The sequence below is a fragment of the Zalophus californianus genome, chromosome 5 (assembly GCF_009762305.2).
Source record: "Zalophus californianus isolate mZalCal1 chromosome 5, mZalCal1.pri.v2, whole genome shotgun sequence".
Taxonomy (NCBI): domain Eukaryota; kingdom Metazoa; phylum Chordata; class Mammalia; order Carnivora; family Otariidae; genus Zalophus; species Zalophus californianus.
The window spans coordinates 56,577,081-56,600,461 of record NC_045599.1 but is presented as its reverse complement, the minus strand read 5'-3'; the positions used below and the strand labels follow the sequence as shown (position 1 = coordinate 56,600,461).

At 34.6% G+C, this 23,381-nt stretch overlaps 1 protein-coding gene across 5 annotated transcripts in view; it reads right to left on the bottom strand.

The window, feature by feature from the left end:
• Nucleotides 1-23,381, bottom strand: part of POLK (DNA polymerase kappa) — a 66,007-nt gene that overhangs the window by 41,206 nt on the left and 1,420 nt on the right. For 2 of the 5 annotated variants that reach the window (XM_027604368.2, XM_027604370.2), the window contains exons 2-3: nt 17,566-17,674; nt 3,377-3,539 (exon numbers count right to left, since the gene is read on the bottom strand). In XM_027604368.2, coding sequence (XP_027460169.1) covers nt 3,377-3,511 — 135 coding nt within the window. In that variant the 5' untranslated portion in view covers nt 3,512-3,539; nt 17,566-17,674. Of the gene's footprint in view, nt 1-3,376; nt 3,540-17,565; nt 17,675-23,381 lie in introns of those variants that run through there. The other 3 variants (XM_027604369.2, XM_027604371.1, XM_027604372.1) reach the window with 2 other exon arrangements.

Here is a 23,381-nt window from a genome sequence, read left to right as displayed (position 1 = left end):
ATTTTCTTGAGTCAGTTTTGCAAAAATTGTAAATTTCTTGAAATTTGTCCAAGTTATTGGGATTTGTTTTAAAATACTCCAATTTCCATCTCCAAAATTCAGTAGGGAGGGTAACATAGATGAAACAACATTTTCAAAAATGTTGGTAACTACTGATGGTGGGTGAGGATTACCCAGGAATTCACTTTAGTATTCTAATTTTGTGTATGTTTAAAATTTTCTGATAAAACTTTTAAAGAAGTAAACTGCATTGCTGTGAAGCAGTAACAATTAGAAAATTTCAATTTAAAAAAGATATTTATGATGAACTTCCCATCCACCCACACTAGAGAAATAAGATATAAAATATATAAATATGTTAATATATTAATATATAAATATATGTAAGGCATATAAAATATAAATCATATATGTATATGTATATGTATATGATTCATACATGTCAATCAGATGATATGTATCTATCATTCTATGATTGATATGTCTATACAGTTGAACCTTGAACATCATCATGGGTTTGAACTGCACAGGTCCACTTATACATGGAGTTTTTTCAATAAATATAGTACAGTACTATAAATGTATTTTCTCTCCCTTAAGATTTCTTAATAATATTTTCTTTTTTCTAGTTTACTTTATTGTAATATATAATACACATAATATACAAATTTTGTGTTAACCAACTGTGTTGGTTAAGATCTTCTGTGGTAAAGCTTCCAGTAAAGCTGGAAAAGCTGGTAAAGCTTCCAGTCAACAGTAGGCTATTAGCAGTTAATTTTGGAGGATTCAAAAGTTGTACATGGGTTTTCAACGGTGTGTGTGTGTGGGGAGGGGGTCAGTGATCCTAACCCCCACATTGTTCAGTGGTTTATGTGGTAGAGCAAAGTTTTGAGAATATCTAAGATACCCTTGAAAAAGAACAAAGAGCAAAAAAAAACTTGTCCTAGCTGTTATCAAGACTTATTATAAAGTACTGTAATTAAGATCATGTCGTAAAGATACAACAACAAATAATCCAGTGGAATAGAAGAAAGCACTGCAGATCAGTAAGAGAAGGATGAACTATTTAATAAGTGTTCCCGGGACACAGAGAAAAGAGAGGAAAGATAGGGAAATCCAGGATGGCTTAAATATTCTATTTCTTAACCTGAAAACTAGGGGCATAGGTTTTATTCCTATTTTTAAGTTTTATGGTTAAAAATTCACAAAACTCTCAGAGAAACAGAGTAGTACAATAAACAAATATATAAAACTATCACTGAGATTTAACAACAAACATTTTGCCTTATTTCCTTCATTGATTTAAAAAAAATTTTTTTAAAGATATTTGATAGAGACAGATAGTGACAGAGATAGTGAGAGAGAGCACAAGTATGGGGAGAGGCAAAGGGAAAGGGAGAAGCAGGCTCCCCGCCGAGCAGGGAGCCGGACATGGAGCTTGATCCCAGCGTCCTGGGATCATGACCTGAGCTGAAGGCAGACGCTTAACCGACTGAGCCACCCAGGCACCCCTCTTCATTGAGTTTTTTTTAACTGAACTGTTTTAAAGTAAATTACAGATATAATGACATTTAACTATTCCATACAGTATTTTATTATGCATCTTTAAAAATAAGGTCATTGTGGGGCACCTGGGTGGCTCAGTTGGTTAAGCATCCATCTCTTGATTACAGCCCGGGTCATAATCTCAGGGTCCTTAGATCAAGCCCCATGTGGGGCTCCAAGCCAGGTGTGGAGCCAGCTTAGAGATTCTCTCTCTTTCCCTTCCTTCTGTCCCTCCCCACTGTTCGCACGTGCTCTTTCTCCCCCCCCAATTTTTTTAATTAAAAAAAATAAAAATAAGGCCATTTTCCTACATAATCATAATAGCATTTTCACAGCTAATACAATTAACAATAATTCCTTAATACTATCTAGTACACTCACTGTATTCAAATTCCCTTAAATGTTCCAAAAATATTTGTTCAAACCAAGATCCAATCAGGATCCATATATTTTGTTTGCTTACTTCATCTCAATTCTTTTACTTTTAAAATGGTATCTCTACGTTAAACCCACTTAAAATAATTTTTGCTCAACTTTTTATTTTGGAATTTCCAAATTTTCTAACAGTTGGGATAGTACAATAAACATCCATATGTCCTCACCTAGATTCCTATTACGTTTAGTTTCTCCCACAACTCCTATGTATATGCACACAAACACACTCCAACTCCTATATGTGCACTTGCACAAACATGCATACACACGAACACACACAAATGCTCCTCTTCCTCTTTTTGGCTAAACCATTTAAAAGTGAGTTGCTGTGGATACTGGTATGCATTTCTTAAGAATAAGGATATTTTCTTAAATTTTACACCTTTCTACATGGATATTTCATAATATACAAATGAAACAAAAAATGTTAGAAGAAAACATTTAGGACTTTGGAGAAAAGCATATGTAGTTGAATAATTCAAGTACATATAAAAAAGCAAACAAAAAAAACTTCTGCACAGGAAAAAGTACCATAAGCAAAGTCAAAAGATATACAATAATTTTAGTGGAAAATTGTGCAAAGGACAAGAAGAGACAGTTTGCAAAAAAAGGAAAATACAAGTGGCTTTTTAAACCTATGAAAAGATGCACTATCTCACTTTTCATAAAAGAAATGCAAATTAATGCTACACTATATTACTGTAGACTGACAAATCCAAAAGCTTAGTTACACACTGTACTGGCACAGTTGCGCCATGGTAATACACTCTCATGTACTGGCAGTGAAAATTTAAATTGATACATCCACTATGGAGGGCAACTGGCCAATTCATAAAAATTGCACATGCATATATCCTTTTTTGCTATCTGTATTTGGTAGGATAATTCCACTTCTAGAATCTCTCTTACATGTGTAATGTTATAAAATACAAGGTTATTTTCTGTAGTACTGTTGCTAAAAACAAAAGACTAGAAATGACTTATATGTTCATAAATAAACATTCTGACTGGTTCAATAAATTTTGTTATATTCACACTGCAGGCATAAAAATGAAGATCTTTACTTATATAGAAAGACCTCCAAGTTACAGTAATTGAAACAAAAACAAAAAACACAACAATTACAGTATTCTATTAAGAAAAAGGGTGAGAAAAGAACATGTATGTTATTTTACTTTTACATGCATACTATGTGTATATGAGGCAGAAAACTGGATGGCCAGAACAAGAGTAAAAGAACAGAAGGGAGATTATTCCATACCTATTTGTTTTAATAAGATACATTAAAATATTAAAAAATACAATAAAAAAGATATTTAAAACTTACTGATTTTATTTTAAACAGAAAGTTAAAAAGTTACTAAATTAGTGATAGCAAAATTAACAAGAAACATACTTTTGTGGCTTCCATTATAATTTTGTTAATCTTCTCTTTATCTAATCCTTCCATTCCGGCTTTATTATCATTAAGTCCCACCCTAAGCAGAAAATCATCTTTGTGATTGCCATTCTTCTCCTTGGTCCTATCCATGGTGTAAACTTAAAGCTTTTTTTATTATCTGAAAAAAACACAAAAAATAAACAGTGCTTTTTAAAGCATTCATGGTGAGGAGGTAGGCACTTAAAAGTTAAAATGATATAGAATCAGCCAAACAAGTAAAACATTTAAGAATTTTTAGTCATTGAGAAATTATTACTCAGATTTTTAAATTACTATCCCTAGATTATTGTACTTTCAGAGGGAAGAAAGGAATTAACATTTCCTGCAGGTTTTGTGCCAGCTACTATGTTTGGCACTTTACACTTGAACCTCACACAGCAACCCTGCCCTGAAAGGTAAATGTTATTATCCCCAATATAAAGAGAAAAGAAAGCTGAGTCTTAGAACATGTCTACTGACACAAACTTGCTAATAAGCGATAATATCTGTGTTGAAACCCAGGCCTGAGTCCAAAGTTCATGTTTTTCACATATTAACACACTGTATAGAAAATAAATACAAAATAACACTTCCTCTACTAAACATAAGTTCAACAGCATTCATTACCTACTGTATACAGAGTTCCTTTTTTTTTTTTTAAGATTTTATTTATTTATTTGACAGAGAGAGACACAGCGAGAGAGGAAACACAAGCAGGGGGAGTGGGAGAGGGAGAAGCAGACTTCCTGCTTAGCAGGAAGCCCGATGCGGGGCTTGATCCCAGGACCTGGGATCATGACCTGAGCCGAAGGCAGACGCTTAATAACTGAGACACCCAGGCACCCCAGAGTTCCATTTTTTAAAGCAGTGGAAAAAATATAGAAAAAATAATAATCTGTTCACTTCTAGGAAATTATTACATTTTATGATGTCACTTCTAAAGTTAAGAAAAATCCTTTTAAATAATAATTCTTTAATATCTTTAAATAGTTCTTTATTGTTTACTTTCACATATATTAGCTTTTTAAAATATTTATAGTAACCGTGCAAGACAGATTTGGTTATTCTCATGCTAGGGAGATAGAAATTGGAGTTTCAGGAAGGTTAAGGGAATTGGCCATCCTAAGTCAGCCAAAGAGCCAAAGAACTGGTGTGAATCCAAGTCTTACTTCAAGTTAATACAGCCGCCATAACATCACAGCTGCTTCCAATTTGAGTTCACTTATGCGCTAAAGAAATGACCAGGTGCACAGCTGCCATGCATCTAACAACAAATTATGCCAGGGATTTCTTATTTGCAAGATTTAGGGAGGGCTCATTTATTCTATTTATTCTATGCTGCCTTAAGGACCTTTTCTTTTCCTTTTTTTTTTTTTTTTTTTGGTTGACATCCATCACCACACAGTTATACAATTTCTTTTCTTGTGATGAGAACTTTTAAGATCTAATCTTAGCAACTTTCAAATATATGATACAGCATTAACTATAGTCACCATCCTATAATTATACCCCCATGATTTATTTATTTTATAGCTGGAAGTCTGTACCTTTTGACTACCTTTACCCACTTCACCTACCCCAACCCCACCTCTAGCAATCTGTTCTCTGCACCTATGAGTTCAGGTTGTTGTTGTTTGATTCTACTTATGAGACAAATAAATCAGAAGGACTGGGAGTAGGAACCAGATATCAGTATTTTTTAAGGCATGCTCAGGTTATTCTAATGTGCCCAAAATATAGGAACCACTTGGTACTATAGTTTCCCAGTGCCCAAGAGAATATAAGCTAGTTTTCTCTTTTTATCATATGACTTTTCTCTTCAACTATCGCATTCAGCCTAATATCATCCTATATTTTGTTATGCTTTAGTAGCCCAATTACTTACCATTTTCTAATAAAACTGGTGAAGGTAATTCATTCATATTTTCCCCAAACCAACACCACTGAAGAGTGAAGATGCTGAATGCAGACATACTATATTTAAGTTGCCTTGTCCTTTATTTTTTTAAAAAAGTTATTTGCTTGAGAGAGCACGAGCGGGAGGGGCAGAGGGAGAGGGAGAGATAATCTCAGGCAGACTCTGTGCTCAGCACCAGAGTCCATCTCAGGGCTCTGAGACCCTGAGATCATGACCTAAGTTGAAACCAAGAGTCAGACAGACGCTCAACCGACTGTGCCACCTAGGCGCCCCAAGCTGCCTTGTCCTTTAAGTGATGAAATGCATGAAAGGAAAAGAAACATTTATTGAATGCCTACTATTGCATAAAGAATATTTTAGTTAGCCCAAAAACTCTGAGAAGAATTACTTTTGGTCCCTAATTGGGTCAGAAGAACTGGGTTATTACCAGCAATGCTGGCACCAGGCAAAGCTGTGGCAGGTAAAGTTAGTTTTCAGCTATCTTCTGTCATGTTGATGCCCAATTACCAGACCATTTATGTCTAGTTTCATGATACGTTTACTATTCTCTACATGTTAATGACTTCCAAGTTTATAGCTACAGTCCAAATGCCCATCTGGCATCCTAAATTTAACATATCCAAAACTGATCTTGTCATCTGCTTCCATCCCTCAAACCAGTTCCACTTGGATGCAGCCTTGAGCCTCATCTCAGTTGATGGCAACTCCATTCCCTTCCAGTTGCTCATGTAAATAACCTTGTCGTCATTCTTGAGCTCCCTCTTTCTCATACACCCCATGAGTGTATGAGATCTCAATCAATAGTTATGACCATCAATTTGTATGACCATCCAGATGGTCAGCAAATCCTATGGACTCTGCTTTCAAAATGTACCCTGAATTTAACCTATTGTGTATTGTCATTGCTTTCACTCTAGTCTGAACCACCATTATCTCTTGCCTGGATTAATGCAACAGACTCTTAAATGGTCTATTTCTGCCCTCCATGTAGGCAATTATCAACACAATAGCCCAGCCTGATTCTTCTAAATCACAAATGAGGTCATATCACTCTTCTGCTGAAAACTACAACAGCACCCCAATCTTACTCCAGAATAAAAGCCAAAGTCCCAACAGAATCTGGATTCCAATTACCTGTTACCTGTCTTCCCTCTTACTTAATACTCTCCGCCCTGCTCACTACTCTCCAGGCACACTGGTCTCTTTGCTGTTCCTCAAATCTGGTAAGCACGTTCTAACCTTGAACTCTCTCCTTTAGGGTTCTTCAGCTAGCTATTCTCTTGACTAAACTCCCTTCAAGTCTTTGCTTAAATGTTACCTTCTCAATGAGGATTTACCCTGACATCCTTATTTAAATTTCAGCCTGATTAAATACCCCCCTCTTCCCAATGACCCATTTTTTTCATAGCCCTTATCATTTCCTAACAGAGCAATAAATATAGGTTTACTTATTATGCTCATTGTCTATCTCTCCTGTGAATATGGAAGCTCCAAGAGGGCAGGGAACTTTGCTTTTTGTTTGTTTTAACTGATGTATCCCAAAAGCCTCAAACAGTACTTGGCACAAAGTAGGTGCTCAATAAATAATTTGTTGGATGACTAAACTCAGTTTATAACATTTTTTCATTCTTTTATTCACATAGCAAGGTTACACAGCTATGTTAAAAGATTGTGACAAAAACTACTTTTCTGAAGTTAATAATTTTAAAATACTTGTAGTTTTTCCTCATTTCAACATTAAATATGTAAGGACAGGTATATGAACTAAACTACCTTTGATTTTATAAACCTTATTTTCCTAGGATATTTGATAGTTAAAATGATTAAAGCTTTTGGGACATATTTTGATTTTCAGTTAGAATGCTTGCTAGGTTCCATTAATGTTCAAAGGAGTCTAGCTTATATTTATTCTTTGGGAAATTAAATTGCCTTTAATTTCTTTGATTAAATATGTTCCAATTATATCTAAATCTACAAAAAATTATTGGACAAAGTTAATAAAACATACTAAGTTTTACTATACTTGAATTCCTATGAGTTCCTTTTAGTATTATCATTTATGTCCTTGTGGTGAACCTGCTTTTGTTTTTATTGGTTAGTGTTTCTGTTATTTTCAAATTTCTAGAATCTCTCACTAGTCCTGGTTATGTCTATTCTCCCCATTAGTTCTGACTGAATTTCTTTAGACATTCATAAATTGAAAGGGAGAGCTAGCTCCCAGCAGAGATGATCACATAATATTCACAAAAGATGCACAAAAGATTATCACAAAGTATTTTCCATATTTTTCTAAAGGAAGTGAGATTTAATACTACTTTAAATGGCTTTGTGAGGGAAGTATATAAGTGCCTAGTGGCATCTGGGATATAATAAACTCTCAATCAATAGTTATTATTAAAGTTAAGCCAAATTTCCAGGGCTGTGATAATCACTAGTCTGACTTTCCTTACTTCTCTCTCTTCAAGATACAGAGACTGTGGAAGGAAAAAAGGTTCACTGTAAGCAACCTCAAGAAAAAGCCAAAGTTCACGGATCACATAGATGAAATTTTGTTTTGCTCCCAAAAAAACTATTTGTCCTATGATTATGAAAAAGAAAATAAAACATTTTTATAGCTTGATACTACAAAGACAGTCTGTTTCACTTCAACTCAGAAGCAGAAATGGTTATACACAATGCAAAGGAAAGAACTTGGGTTCTTGTGGTTTAGTATATTGGTTTAAAAGTACATTTTCTCTGAAAATATTCAAGTTCTTCCCAGTCTGATTCTACCACTAACTATTCAGGTTACCACTTAAAAAAATATAAGGCGAACCTTTGTTTTTGGTGGTAGTAAGGATGGAAAATTAGATTTTTAAGCAGGAGTTCTGAGGAACAAGTTTTGGAGTGGTAGGATTTCTCCTACCTATAAAAAGCTCACAAAACTATGTAAACAATATCACAAGTGATTAGCACATTGACCAAAGTCACCTAGAATAAATCTACCAGAAAATGTGCAAAACATACTAAGGATAGTGAGAGAGATAAAGGAGAGAAGATAGAGAGGAAGCCGGGGGGGGGGGGGGGGGCAGAGATCGAGAACAAGGATAGAAAACTAAACTACATTGAGTTCCTAGGTGGAGCTTGCTTCCTATTTCTAACACACATAAATAACCAAACCCAAAAATTCTTCCAGAAAAACCTGTATATTTCTTAAGAACAAATATTATTTTTAATCCTCTAAATGTTCAAATATTTAACAGGTTTGTTTGAACAGATTAAACAGATTAAACAAAACTTCAGGCTGTAATTAAATGTTTTTACTATCTACATTTAAATACTATGAATTAAGAATATTACCCTAGTTTTAAAGTAATTTCCCACTTAATGCCTGACTAAAAAATTCCTTTTTCATTTTCATTTACTGTAAAAATATTTTTAAAATTTTCAAGAAAATAAAAATCACAACCCCCAAATTTTAACAGATTATTTTCTATGTTCCTCTCCAATTATTTTACACACATCTATGTGAACACATGTACTCAAACTACATGAACACAATTTTTATATGATGGGAATGAAGGCATGGATGCAACTTTGTATTTCTGGCTTTAATTTTTAATATCTTTGCAAAATAAGACAAACAAAAAATTTAAAATTATTTCAGAATGATTTGAAAGATTTTAAATGTATATGTATCACCAAGAGAAATAATAGAAATAATGTAACTCGGTGGCACCTGGGTGGCTCAGTCGTTAAGCGTCTACCTTCAGCTCAGGTCATGATCTCAGGGTCCTGAGATCGAGCCCCACGTCGGACTCCCTGCTCCGCGGGAAGCCTGCTTCTCCCTCTCCCACTCCCCCTGCTCGTGTTCCCTCTCTCGCTTTCTCTCTATGTCAAATAAATAAACAAAATCTTAAAAAAAAAAAAGAAAGAAAGAATGTAACTCTACAGATCCCAAACCATGGGGATGTATGCTAAAAGAAAACACAAGTTTTCACCGAGGACATAAAGTGTTTGAGAGAACTATGCATATACTCTCTTCGATTGCCTTTTTCCTTCCTGAGCTTTCTAACCATTTAATTTATTCCAATGAAGAAGAATGGGACAGAAGGCTGTTAAAAAGCCTACACTCTATCTAATTCTACAGACATATAAAATTCACTTTTATATAATAAATAATTGAATTATCTGCTTCTTTAGTACAGAATGAAAAATATCCTGATACAAAACACATTCACTAAAGTGTCAATTCAATGGTAAATTCTCCAAAGCTCAGTGTATAAGTTCCTATTTTGATGATGAGTTGCATATTTGGTAAAGTCTTCCAGAATCTCTAACAATGAAGACTTTGTTTACACTCAGAAATAAGGGCACTCAGGACCTTTAACAACTGTGAAAAATTAACTTTATATCTTATAGAAGTTGACTGTTTCTGAGGACATTGATTCATTAACATGAAGGAAGTATACCAAGAGGTTCTCTCTTTGGGTATTAGATCAAGTCAGCAAAAATATTTACTTACATAGAACTGATACTGCACAGACTAGTACACAGTAAAATGCATAAATTTTAAGGGACAGTTGAAAACGTATGTTCTTAGAAAAGGAGAAAAGGGTCCTCTTGTAGTACCTTTTTTGGTACTGTAATGGATTTTTTAAGTTCTACAATCTCTAGTGTTACTTTCAATATAAAATTGCAAATGAAGTCAGGATAATAGGTGGGGTTACACTACTAATAAGAAATTGAGCTATTATACTATTTATTACTATACTACATCCTACATTATTGGAAGGATAGTATTTAATAACAAAGTTGTACATGATATTATTTTATTTTCCTATCCTGGAAAAATGATCCTTTCAATTATCCCCTCTGCTACATTGTTCTAGTGTGTCCTTGATACTGTTCATGATATTATTTCTTGATCCAGTGCTGCTGATTTCTTAGGTTTGAGCTCTAATTAGTCTACTGCAGGAGTTTATTTATTTATTTATTTATTTTTAAAAATTTATTTATTCATTTGAGAGAGAGAAAGGGCACGCACGTAGGCAGGAGGAGGGGCAGACGGAGAGGGAGAGAAGCCTCAAGCAGAGCATGGAGCCCAAGGTAGGCCTCTATCCCAGGACCCTGAGATCATGACCTGAGCTGAAACCAAGAGTCGGATGCTCAACTGACAGAGCCACCCGGGTGCTCCTCAGAGTAAGATTTTAAATTATATCCAGAATATTCCCAAAATAATCTATAGAATTCTACTTTAGGACATGTATATTTTTAAAAAGTAAATATATGCTAAATGTTTATATTAACAGATAATTTTAACCCTTAATCTAAAAACGCACTTGTATTATATAATCTTAACAGGTAAGCAAGATGCATCTCTGCCTCTGGAGGACACCATAATTTTATTTAAAAAAGGAAAATGAATTCCATGCCGTGGTTTCCTTCTGGAATTTTTTTTTTTCTAATCTAGTAATTGTTGGAAATGTTTTTCTCTTCCTGACCAGGCCTCAAAGGGTGAAGACTCAAAGTAGACACTGAAATCCACTTATTTCAGCAGAGATTAGAACCATATAGCTTGTCACCTCCTTTACTCAAGTCTTGAAGCTAAGAATAATAGCAACCTAGTTTTGGGATTTAAAGTCTGGCTTCTTACTATACAACTATAATTTTTAAAAGGTTAAAATAAAATATTCATAATTATTAAAGTTAACAGCTTCAATTTCTCAGATTTCAGAATTTTAAACCATAATGGCTTTAGCATATTTGCAAAACCTCCTAAGTTAATATTTTTGCTAAAACCACTTACCTAATGCCAATAAATTATTACAGTTCATTCTGACCCTCTTATTTAATCTGCACATAGTATAGCATTATGAAACTGGTCAAATGTTGACAGTAGCTTCCAGCATAAGAATTACTCATTTCTGGGGTGCCTGGGTGGCTCAGACGGTTAAGCATCTACCTTCAGCTCAGGTCATGATCCTGCGGTCCTGGGATCAAGTCCCTTTGGGGCTCCCTGCTCAGCAGGGAGCCTGCTTCTCCCTCTCCTCTCCGTTTGTGCTCTCTCTCGCTATCTCTCTCTCTCTCAAAAAATAAATAAAATCTTTTTTAAAAAAGAATTATTCATTTCTATACTGCCAAATATACTAAGAAACAAAATTTAATCTACAAATGAAATACGCATTTTTTTTTTTTTTAAGATTTTATTTGACAGAGAGAGACAAAGCGAGAGAAGGAACTCAAGCAGGGGGAGGGGGAGAGGGAGAAGCAGGCTTCCCGTGGAGCAGGAAGCCCAATGTGGGGCTCAATCCCAGGACCCTTGGATCATGACCTGAGCCAAAAGCAGACGCCTAACAACTGAGCCACCCAGGCACCCCTATGCATTTTTTTTAAAACAGATTTTATTTATTTATTTGAGAGAGTGAGCAAGAGAGAGAACACAAGCAGGGGGAGCGGCAGAGGCAGAGGGAGAAGCAGGCTCCCCACTGAGTAGGGAGCCCAATGCAGAGCTCTATCCCAGGACCCTGGGATCATGACCTGAGCTGAAGGCAGACACTTAACTGACTGAGCCACCCAGGTGCCCCATACAAATGAAATATGCATTTCTTACTACTACTAAGATAATTACCTTTAAAAGTACTTCATAGATGGTAGGAAAATGAAGAAAAAGTTACAACAAATGAATATCATAATATATAATTAAGTGATCACTGCTTACAAATAGAAGAAGCAGAAGCAGGAGTGATGGGATGTCACACATGAAAATGAGTTATAAAAGAATGTGACTTCCATCTCAGATGTTCTCATTCTCATGAATTACTCACTCTGGGGAAACCAGCTGCCATGTGAGGCAGCCCTGACAGAAGGTCCATGCGAGTGAGTTTGGAAGCAGATCTTCTTCCAGTCCAGTCTTCAGATAAGACTGCAGTCCTAGATAACACCTTGACTGCAACCTCATGATCCAGAGACACTCTGTTAAGCCATGCTGGGATCCTTGATCCACCCAAACTGTTAGATAATAAATGTATAGCTTACTTTCAAATTCTGTAATTATCTCATTATGGATCAGCACTGTACACAGACCAAAGTTTGAGTAACACTGCTATAAAACAGTTGTATCCTAAAGATTATTAATGTCTTCATTTGAATAAAGGTGAAAATTTTAAATATACTAATAAACTAATCAACTTGAATAACTTTTACGCCAAATGCCTTTTCCCGCTAGAATTTGTGTAAGAAAAAAATAAGGCAAGTGTTTTTTTGTAGTATCTAATACAACGGAAATATAAATTTCAAGAGGGCAAAACCTGGTACAGTGCTAGGCCACTGAGCTTGTTTCTTAATAAATGTTGAATGAATGAATGATGGGCAGATTAATATACAGAACATAATACAATTAATGGTAACACCTCAGTGAAGTCTTTTTAAATGCAGTAACTATAAAAAAGTAACATTTGGATCTTACATGTATATTACATGTATATTTCTATTTAATTTTCCTAAGAGATGAGGAAACTAAGGTGTGAAGACTTAGATGTATCTTAGATAAGTTAACAATTGGTGGACTTGAGACTGTATTTCAGGCCTAGCTTCAAAACCCTCATGTTTAGCCATTACATGATAAACACAAAGAAGGTAAAACAGAAAATTATCGACATCTTTTCAAAAAGGAACAGTGGTTTTTTTTCACATGGAATGTGAAAGGGGTATAAATGATAGATAAAATCATTTATAACTGTAATATAAAACAAAATTTATGGCCTAAACTTACTTTTAGATGACATCATGATTTTAAAAACTCTCTAAAAGCCTAAGAAGTCTCTAAATGAAGAATATGAAATAATGACAAAGAAACTAAAATAAAATTATTAAGATATGATGTTCCATTCAGACTTTACTAAAATATATTTAGGAATCAACTACAGACCTTTCTAGTGATCCAAAGGGTAATATATTCAATAATCATGGCATCTAAAACAAACAGTTCTCTTCTACCCGGGACTGCCTTATGTAATAATACCAGTAAAAATCAATTATCTAAAAAAGCCCTACATTTCTGCCTAAAACAACACAAAATAAAGGGAAAACATTATTCATAAAAAGAACGAATTTTCTCTGAAAATGAGAGCTTCCGAAATCTGGTCTCTGTACAAGTCAAAGTAGCAGCAGAAGTGATTTCTTGTTTACAATATTGTCAGTGGTTTCTTCCCTTTTCAAGATATATCCAACCTCTCTAAAGCTGGGGGGGCGAAAAGATGAAAATAAAAAGCATGAAATTCCATAAAGGTTGCGAAAAGATGAAAATAAAAAGCATGAAATTCCATAAATGCTGGCCATACTTGCTAAAAATACATATGAATAAATGATAATATTTTCAAACAACTTACCATATGCTAAGCAGGTACTAAGTGTTTAAAAAGCATTCTCTCATTTGTTTCTCATGATTACTCACTAATTTAGATATTATCTCACTAAAGTATATACTGGTAAAATACATAAGGGAATTGAACCTTAGAGAATTTATGTAATTCACCCTTGATCACCAGAGGTGTCCAAGCTGAAATTCAAATCCAAAATTCTGTCTCCGGAGCCCACATTCTTAATCAGTATGCTAAATATTTAACTAAGATGACAGCAGGTTTATTTTACTTTTTTATTCTTGAAAGATATTTTCATCAGATATAAAGTTCACAGGTCTTTTTCTTTCATTACTTTAAAGATGTTGCTCCACTGTTTTCTAGCCTCCATTACTTGTTAAGATCATGATAGTTCATACTGTTGTTCCCTGTATGTGATGTGTCATTTCTTTCTGACTGCTTTCAAGTTTTCTCTTCATTTTTGGTTTTCATCAGTTTGGCTATGATGTGCCCAGGCACCATCCCCCCCCTTCAAAAGACAGAGCTACTCCAGGTTCCTGTATTTTGCACGAACACTTTCCCTTACTCCTGCTTCCTCTTCATCTGTCCTTTTAAAAATCTGAAGGTTTTCTCTGTCCCTTGACATATAGCAGCAGTGCCTTCCTCATCCTCTCCCATCCCATATTGCATATATTTACATTTTTTCCCTAAAATTACCCCCAGGGAGGAAGAGAAAAAAACGCTTCCCGAGACTTAAAAATATCCCGACCCTTTTGTCAAGAAGGTGACTAACAAAATCTGTTTAAATTATGTACCTGTTTAACCTCTGTCTGCAGTATCATATACTAATCTTAATCACAAAATAGTTTGGGTTTCATCCCATAAAAAACTAGCAATAATCACTAGAAAGAAGCAAAGGTCTTTTTAGAAAAGGCCTTCGTCTCTGGAATTTATTAGCATTTTTTCCTAGATTTTCACATGTCTGCTTGCGGGCAAAAGAAAATATTTCTACATGTAGGGCACTGATCCCCTTGACTTCACTTTGGTTTTTGATAATTCTCTCAGATCATGACTTATAAAGTGTGGTTCTACTGTGAAATGCTTGCTATTGTGGGATCCTATGATAGCCATGCTTTTCTTATGTAAAAAACTAAAAAATTCTGTTAATATTTTAGGTATTGCTAACTATTCTCAATGGGCAAACATTATATACTTTATAAAAGATTTTTTATATATCTACTTTAATACATCTATTTTTTAAAGCAAAAATTTCACTGGATTGGGTAAAGATAAATGAACTAGTAGTATATCAATATGTACTTTGATCTTTAAGACGAATGCCTTATTTGTTCAAATTATTATTATTTTGGAATTACAATGGCTAACCCTTTTACTTGAGATAGAAGGAAATCCAAACTAGTTTGTGTTTGGTTATAAAAAAGATTAAGGAACATAGTTAAATTAACCTTTGGTATAAAAGGATCTATTAGATCCAGTTTTAGTTTCTTCTTTGAGCAACTTTACTGTAGGCACAGATATTTCATATCGTATTTTTTCTTAGAAATCTTCCAAAGAACAAAATATTAAATTTTTAACAGAATAAAATTCACTCTATCTTGCAACTTCTATATGGATTTGACTCTTTTATAAATTGAAGATACATTATAGTGATCCCTTTATAAATGAAAGATACATTATGGTATCTTAGGGATCTTACTTTCCTGTATCTTGAATATTTTGCTATTTCATTATCCTAGGAATTATTAATCATTATTCATCATTTATGCTAAAAGATAAAATCATAAGAAAGTGAATAATGGAATCACCAGAAAAATGACCTGTGAAATAAATCATCATTATTATATCATCCTTCAGTTTTCTAATTGTGTTGCCCACAGTAGTACATCTTTGAAGGAAAGTATAAGAGAAGTATAGAGACACCATTTTTGCAGGGGGGTGGGTTTTGGTAGCTTTCACTGATAAAAGCTTTTAATGAAAGCTAACCATAGTTGAAAGTTCTGAATTTTTCATTTTCTGCCCATACAGGCAAAGAGAAGAAAACTGACAGAAAAGTTTCACAATTATTAGACAAATAGGAAGATGAATGTAAAGAAACTAACAGCACTCTTGACTATAATGATGGTGAAATTGATCTTACAAGCAAAATCTCAGAGTATGAATTTTCAGATGATTCAAGTAGATATCTTCTCAAACTTAAGAATCAATGAGTAAACAACGAATTTTTAAGAAAAGCTAATATGGCATCCCCATCCAGTTAGTCACTCAACAGGAAGGACTTCATCACAGAGTATTTTGCAACTAGAACTTGGAACATCCCAAGGACATATGACAGTGTCCTTTCATCTTTTATGATATTTATGCACTAAAAGTTACTTAATATGGTTTGTAAGTCAACAAATGTCTAAGGCAGATGTGTATATAAAAGGGAAAGGAAGGAAACAGATGATGTAGAAATGAAAACCTTATTAGACTTGTACTTCTAAGTGGTGTTTGTAAATATAAAAATGAAAATATTTTACAATTATGGAGGAAAAAAATGGATGTCTTCTCTTTAACAAGATTATGAGATGTCAAGGTTTTCAATGTTACAGCGTTTTGATGTTACAAGTGCAAGATAAAGAACCAGACATAATGATAAGCTAGAATTTATTAAAGAGGCATATTATACCTGGAATCTTTATTTATAGGATGGAAACATCCAGGATCATGCATAAAAGTTGATGAGCAGCTACTTGCTTTCAAAGGACATTCATTACTCATTTCAGGAAAACATAGAATAAAAATTTGTTTACTAAGTTTTAATTTTTATTGCAATTCCTAATAAAGTTATTGTTCACCATCCCTTGTTTGTTACTTCTCAAGGTTATTCATAAAATTACTCAAAAATATAAAAAATAAAATGCTGATAGATACCAATGACATTTTTTCCTGAGAAATACTCTTATATCAAGAGTTAAATCGATACATAATTCCTTTATCAACATTAGATAAAAGAATAATTGCAAAAGAAATCACTTAAATTATCTATAGATAATTAAAACATAGACTTGGTAGCACATCCCTTTAGTTATCATAGAAATACACTGTAAACTGCCTAAATAATATACTACTGCAACCTAAAAATGTATGTGGATGAATTTTCTTCAAAAGAAAAATTTCAAACTAAAGAAAAACTATGCAACATACCCAGAATGTAATCAGGCTCTAGCAGATTCTCAAATGTTTAATCATTTCAGGATAATAGTTGTCTTTGTTTTTGTTTTTTGAGTCTAAAATCAATTTTATATATATTGAAAGTACATATTATAAGTCTCCGAGTTTCAAAATCTTAACTAGACTATTAATTAGCTATGACTTTGGGCAATTCATTTAACTTCTTTGAACTTTAATTTCTTTGTATGTAAAATAAGGAAGTCTATTTTGCAGGATTTTTGTGAAGAGTGAATACTAAATATAATAAACCTAAAACAATGTTTAACATTGAGTAGGTTCTTAACAAATGATACTTATTCCTTACAAAAAGTCATGCTGGAATTTGGTTCTTTAGTCTCTCATTAATTTTAACCTGTTAGTGATTTTTTTCCTGAGCCTCGTTAATTGTAGTTCCTACAGCTTCCCTTTAATCATCAACCACATAAACTTACTCCATTCATCCTTAAATACTTACTGAACACTTACTATGTGACAGACAATTTAAATCTTTACTTGTCCTTTAATAATGCTGTCACTGTTAAAAACATATCAATATCTTTTTACACTTAATTATTGCCTGTATTCCTAGACAGTAAAATGCTAGATAGCAACGAATCTATGAAATGTGTGGTATATATCTCCTATTTTCATAGCACCCCAATCAGGACAATTACATAGCAAGTCTTAATAAATACCTTAAATGAGGATGAAGGTAAACTGTATATTCATAAACTGTATCACCATAACAATATGTATAGTTCTACCACAGTATTTTTCAGCTTACTTGACTAAGGAGAAGAGGATCTGAAATTATAGTAAAAGTGAAACAATGAAAGGGCTGGGGAGAAAAACAGGAAGCAAAACCACATTTACAAAATAACCATTATGAGGATCCTATCAATATTTAAAAATACCATACTGCTTATATAGTAGGACTTTAACATATTAACAAGTGAATTTCTCAATATAAGTTAAAGAGATTAAAATTTAGAGACTGAAAAGGTTGAGGGTTAAAAACAAAGAGTGTACATGCAGAGAATGGGTATTAATAGCACTGTTCATCTATTATAGATGTGTACTATGTAGTTTTTAGACTAAAGGATTTTTTACTGTTATAGTGAAATCTATGAAATACCAACCACCCCTGACAAGTTTTTATCCCACAAAACCAAACAGATATAAATAAAAGATAATGGAATATAATTTCAATTTTATTCAATAGTAAGAAAGAATATTTCTGCTTGGAACATGCCTGGCTTGGCTCTCCTCTATACAACAGGAAACATGATAAAAGGGTAGCCCTATATGCCCTTTGAAATTCTGTTTCTGAAATCACTGTCTTACTGCCAAATGTTAGAACTTTCTATGGGATGTGACATTTTCCTAAGTAGCTACATGCAGTGCATTAAGGTATCGATGAGTAGCCCCCTCCACCCCATACAGTTGTCCTTGAGTTAAAGATGTTAAAAATCAATATACAAGGGGGTTGCTGGAGTGGTGGGGGGGGTGGGAGGGATGGGGTGGCTGGGTGATAGACATGGGGGAGGGTATGTGCTATGGTGAGCGCTGTGAATTGTATAAGACTGTTGAATTACAGACCTGTACCTCTGAAACAAATAATACATTATATGTTAAAAAAAAAAAAAGATAGTAGGAAGGGAAAAATGAAGGGGGGAAATCGGAGGGGGAGACGAACCATGAGAGACTATGGACTCTGAGAAACAAACTGAGGGTTCTAGAGGTGAGGGGTGTTGGGGGGATGGGTTAGCCCAGTGATAGGTATTAAAGAGGGCATGTATTGAATGGAGCACTGGGTGTTACATGCAAACGATGAATCATGGAACACTACATCAAAAACTAATGATGTAATGTATGGTGATTAACATAATAAAATAAAATAAAATAAATCAATACACAAGGGAATCCAAGACATATATGCAAAGTCACCTTAGGAATGAGAGTAACAGAATAAAACCTAGCAGTATCAGCATAATATAATAGTAATTGATGTTAATAAAACAAAAGTGTTTTGATCCAAATGGAGTATGGGTGGTTAGAAAACAGAAGGAAGAAAAAAGAAAGCAAGGAAAGTAACTATTGGCAGTGCCTACTTAAATATTCATCTCCATAACAGGAATAACCTAACTTAATGCTACTCATCATTTAGAATCATAATTATTCCCCTTGGAGGAAAACAAAAATATGAGATTAACATGTAGGAAGAAGATATCAAGCCTAGATTTGAGACCAGGAAACAAAGAGCAATCACAGAGCCTGAAAAAATGTGAAAGGATTAGGGGCTCCTGGGATACTGAGGCAGGAAACAGGATTGAAGTAAGAATTAAGAATAGCAATAACATAAGCTTCCCTTCTCTATTCCTATGAGTCAATTAAAACAGGATGGAAGATTCCATCACAGATTACTTTTCTCCCAGCTTCTCACTATTTCTCATCTACTCCTTCCTCTGCTTGTCCCATCACTGCTGCCAATGACTGCTATGGTAGACAAGGAATACAAGAGGGAAAATATTAACAGACAATAGTAATACACAATACATATAAACAATAGTAATGCAGGAGAAGAGGAGAAATGAGGAGAAAGAAACTAGTAAAGCATATGCAGGAAGGAAAGAGAAATTTCCACAGCTGTCTGGCTATGGGGACCATTCATATGTAAAGAACGCACATAATCTGGTCAGATTAACAACAGGTTTTTATTCAACCAGATTTTATGACTAGCTTTTGGTCTTTTTTTTTTTTCACCAAGTGCAAAAGTTTGTTCTATTACTCAAAAAATCTGATAGATCCTGTGAAAATGTGTTCAGGAAGCCATGAAGGGAGACTATCATGCACATACCACTTGTCAAAGCTTGCATAATCCAGCTGGAAGAAAGATTTTCCCTTTGTCTAGCAATAGCAAGCTGCCCTCACCAAAAAACAATTCAAGAAATCTGTTCACACTGCTCCTGGGCACTTTAAATTGCCCAAAGGACTATTTGAGGTTTCCTAAATGGTCTCTATTCAGCTACCTCCATCTCATGAATACAAATATGTTTCGGTAATGATTTGCATGTTTTCCCACTGGTTTGAAGCCTTTCCACATAGACAAGCTACTGCTTCTTTGGTAACTAAAATGCTATTGGAAAAAATCATCCCCATCTGGGGAACCCCTCCTGAGCTCCACAGTGACTGGGGAACCCATTTTGCTGGTCAAATATTACAGCAAGTCTGTGCTGTTTGACCAGTTCTACAGCATTTTCACTGCTACCATACTCAGTGTTTAGAACTAGTCAAACCAACCAAAAGCATCATCAAAACTCAGCTGGCAAAATTTGTGGAAACCCTCCAACTCCCTTGGCCAAAAGTATCGCTGATGGTCCTAAATCTCACTATTTCTTTAGAACTCATAAACTTTCACCCTTTGGAATAATTACTGAGTGCTCTATACCTCCAGCTTCCACCTCTTTTGACCTGCACCTAATAAAAGGAGATATATTTCAGTATTGCAAAGGCCAAATTACATCCCCCCAAAATAATTATGCTCTAATAGGGCAATCTTTTCACAGCACACTCCCGGAAGATGAAGCCCTCCAACACCACAAACTGCAACCTGGGGATTTCATTTCTTGGAAAAGACATCTCCAAAAAGATTCTCTTCAACCACATTGGAAAGGCCCTTATCAAGTGTATGGACCAACCTTGGGCCACTAAACTCCAACAGTTGACTCCCAGATTCATGCGTCTCATCTAAAGAAAGCTCCAAACCCTGACTAGACCTGCACATCAACTACTGACCTCAAATTAAAGATTTCCAGGAAATGAAGCATAGGACACTGAAGTAGACAGCTTCCCCAAGACGACAGGATCAGACCCGTATGTTCTCTTCTTTCTGCCCTTGCCTGCAGCCAATGAGAAGCCACTACCACTTCCAACTCATTTTCCTCCAAAGAACTTTTGTTCAAAATAACCCCTCCCAACTTCCTCCTTTCCTCTATAAAGTGAAGCTCTTCTCTGTTCTCTAGATGTGCCTATGGTTCACCATGGTCTGCTTGTCCAAAATTGCAATTCCTCTGCTATTCTTGAATACACTTGATTTTGCTGGCTGAATCGCTTACCTCAGAAAGTTGACGATCCTTTAAAGTTCATTCATAGACACTTGTGTAAACTTGGGGTGCCTACACTAGATATGAATATACCTGTTAAGATCTAAGTTTAACTGAAAACCATGAATTTGGAAGATAAGCATGCCAGATGTTAATCATAGATAGGTGAAATACAATCTTTTTTTGCACCAACACAAAAGATTAAGATACTATGGGAAGCAATCACCTCAATATTCCTGTATTCACTTTACACAGTGTACCCAGTTTTGTGAGTACACTTGTAAGGGTATTTTACAATAATTCTGTATAAGATCACAAAAGATGAAAACATGCAAGTTTCTTGTAGTCCTTTACATTTCTGAAACTAGTGTTTACATGTTCAGACATGGACATAGATGCATTCACCACCACACAAATGAGTATCCATTTTGATATACTTATGCAAATATTCATTCACAAATGCATTTAACAGCACAACAGTTGGGATATATATGATAAAAAGCGACTGGTTAAACTAATAATGCTATTTGTTAAGTTAGTATTTATTAAATACACATCCAAATTCATATGATTATTAAGGATGAAGCCAGCTAGTTTTTATACCCAGGGACTATCTGCTTGCTCACTCTGAACTCACATGAATCACCATAGTGGCAGTTCTTGAACAGGCCTCACAGGAACATTGAAGAGAAGCTAATATGATTGATTAGTATTCAAAACAGGGGGAACAATGCATTTAAAGGGTCAAGTAGTTCTGGTTAAATTGAAAAGGCAGAGAGGCTTGAAGAGTAGCTTTTACATTGAACTTCATTTAGGGGACACTCTGAATGTCATAAACACAGTAACAAGTTATTTAAAAAGATCAATTTATATTATTTTGAATAGTTTACATGATAACTTGGTGGAAAGAGATCCCCAAATATGGACAATCCCTTTTTCTTTAGAATTCCAAATGGCCATTGTTTTTAACTAAAAAGACCTGGGGCAAGGGGCCTACAAAGATCCAGGAGAAGGATTAGATAACAGGGTTAGAAAACAGGGTTTGTTACTGTCAAGTGGTAGGAAAAAAGTTTACCTTCTTTCAAACACTAGTTCAGCTGTTAAAGTTACATTTGTACTTTTCTTACATTGTTTTCTGTTATAATCTCCTGGAAGGCCGAGCCCTGCCCCCCCCCCGCCCCCTTTTTAACTTTTTAGTATCTTAAAATCACCCAGTCTTCAGCATAATATCCTGGATGTTGTATGTTTGTTAAATTATTAACTGAAAGTTAGAATATAATACCAATTATATTGAATGCCTTCTATGCGCTGAGTACTATTCTAGGGACTAAGGATAGAAAAAAGTTATGAAAAAAATGGATGAAAAAAATTTAAAATTCTTGCCTCCATGGAACTCACATTCTAGGGAACAAAGTAATATATGCAGTCTAATACATCCATTTAAACATTTATCATGGGATTTTAATGTATGTTAAATGATTTTTTTCTCAAAATGCCCCCTCCCTCAGCCCTATAGCTAGAAACAGACTACTACAGTGAAGCAATTTCCTACTAAGTGGGAACCTCAGAGATGTAAGTGCTGGTGGTTGCAACCACACACAACTTAGAAATGCACAAAAGACAACAGAAAGTTCAATTTCAATATAAATATATACTATGCTCCCATGATTCTAAATCACATTATGAAGTGGATTTCTCAATAATTCACAATCATTTCCTTAAGACTAATGTCCTTTTAAAACCTAGAGCTCAAAAGAATCAAACATGGGCGCCTGGGTGGCTCAGTTGGTTAAGCGACTGCCTTCGGCTCAGGTCATGATCCTGGAGTCCTGGGATCGAGTCCCACATCGGGCTCCCTGCTGAGCAGGAAGTCTGCTTCTCCCTCGGATTCCCCCCCCATGCTCTCTCTCTCTATCTCATTCTCTCTCTCAAATAAATAAATAAATAAAATCTTTAAAAAAAAAAGAATCAAACGTTACATCTAACCATATTAGGTAACCAAAGGGAAAGTAAAACTTAATTGTTACAGTATTCAAAATTCTAAAGATATATTTTAGTAATTCAATAAAGAGGAAAACACGCTAAGTGGGTTTCTTCTTTTTTGAATGACAACCTTGGGATTATGTTAATTAGCATGTTGTCAAAGTATTTTCAAAAGCATTATCTCAAGGTTTTATTCAACTGTATGGCTTTCAATTATGAATTACTACTTGATTTCACAATGGAAAAACGATCTGTAACTTATTTACAACAGATTCAGCATGTATAAGCATCAATCTAGGGGAACGAAAAGGTATCATAGGTACTTCTCAGAGACACTTCCCATCATTGTTTCTTCCTGAAGATCCCAGTTAAGTTGGCCTCTACCGCCACCAGAGTTATTTCCGGCCACTGTGCCTTTTCCCTTA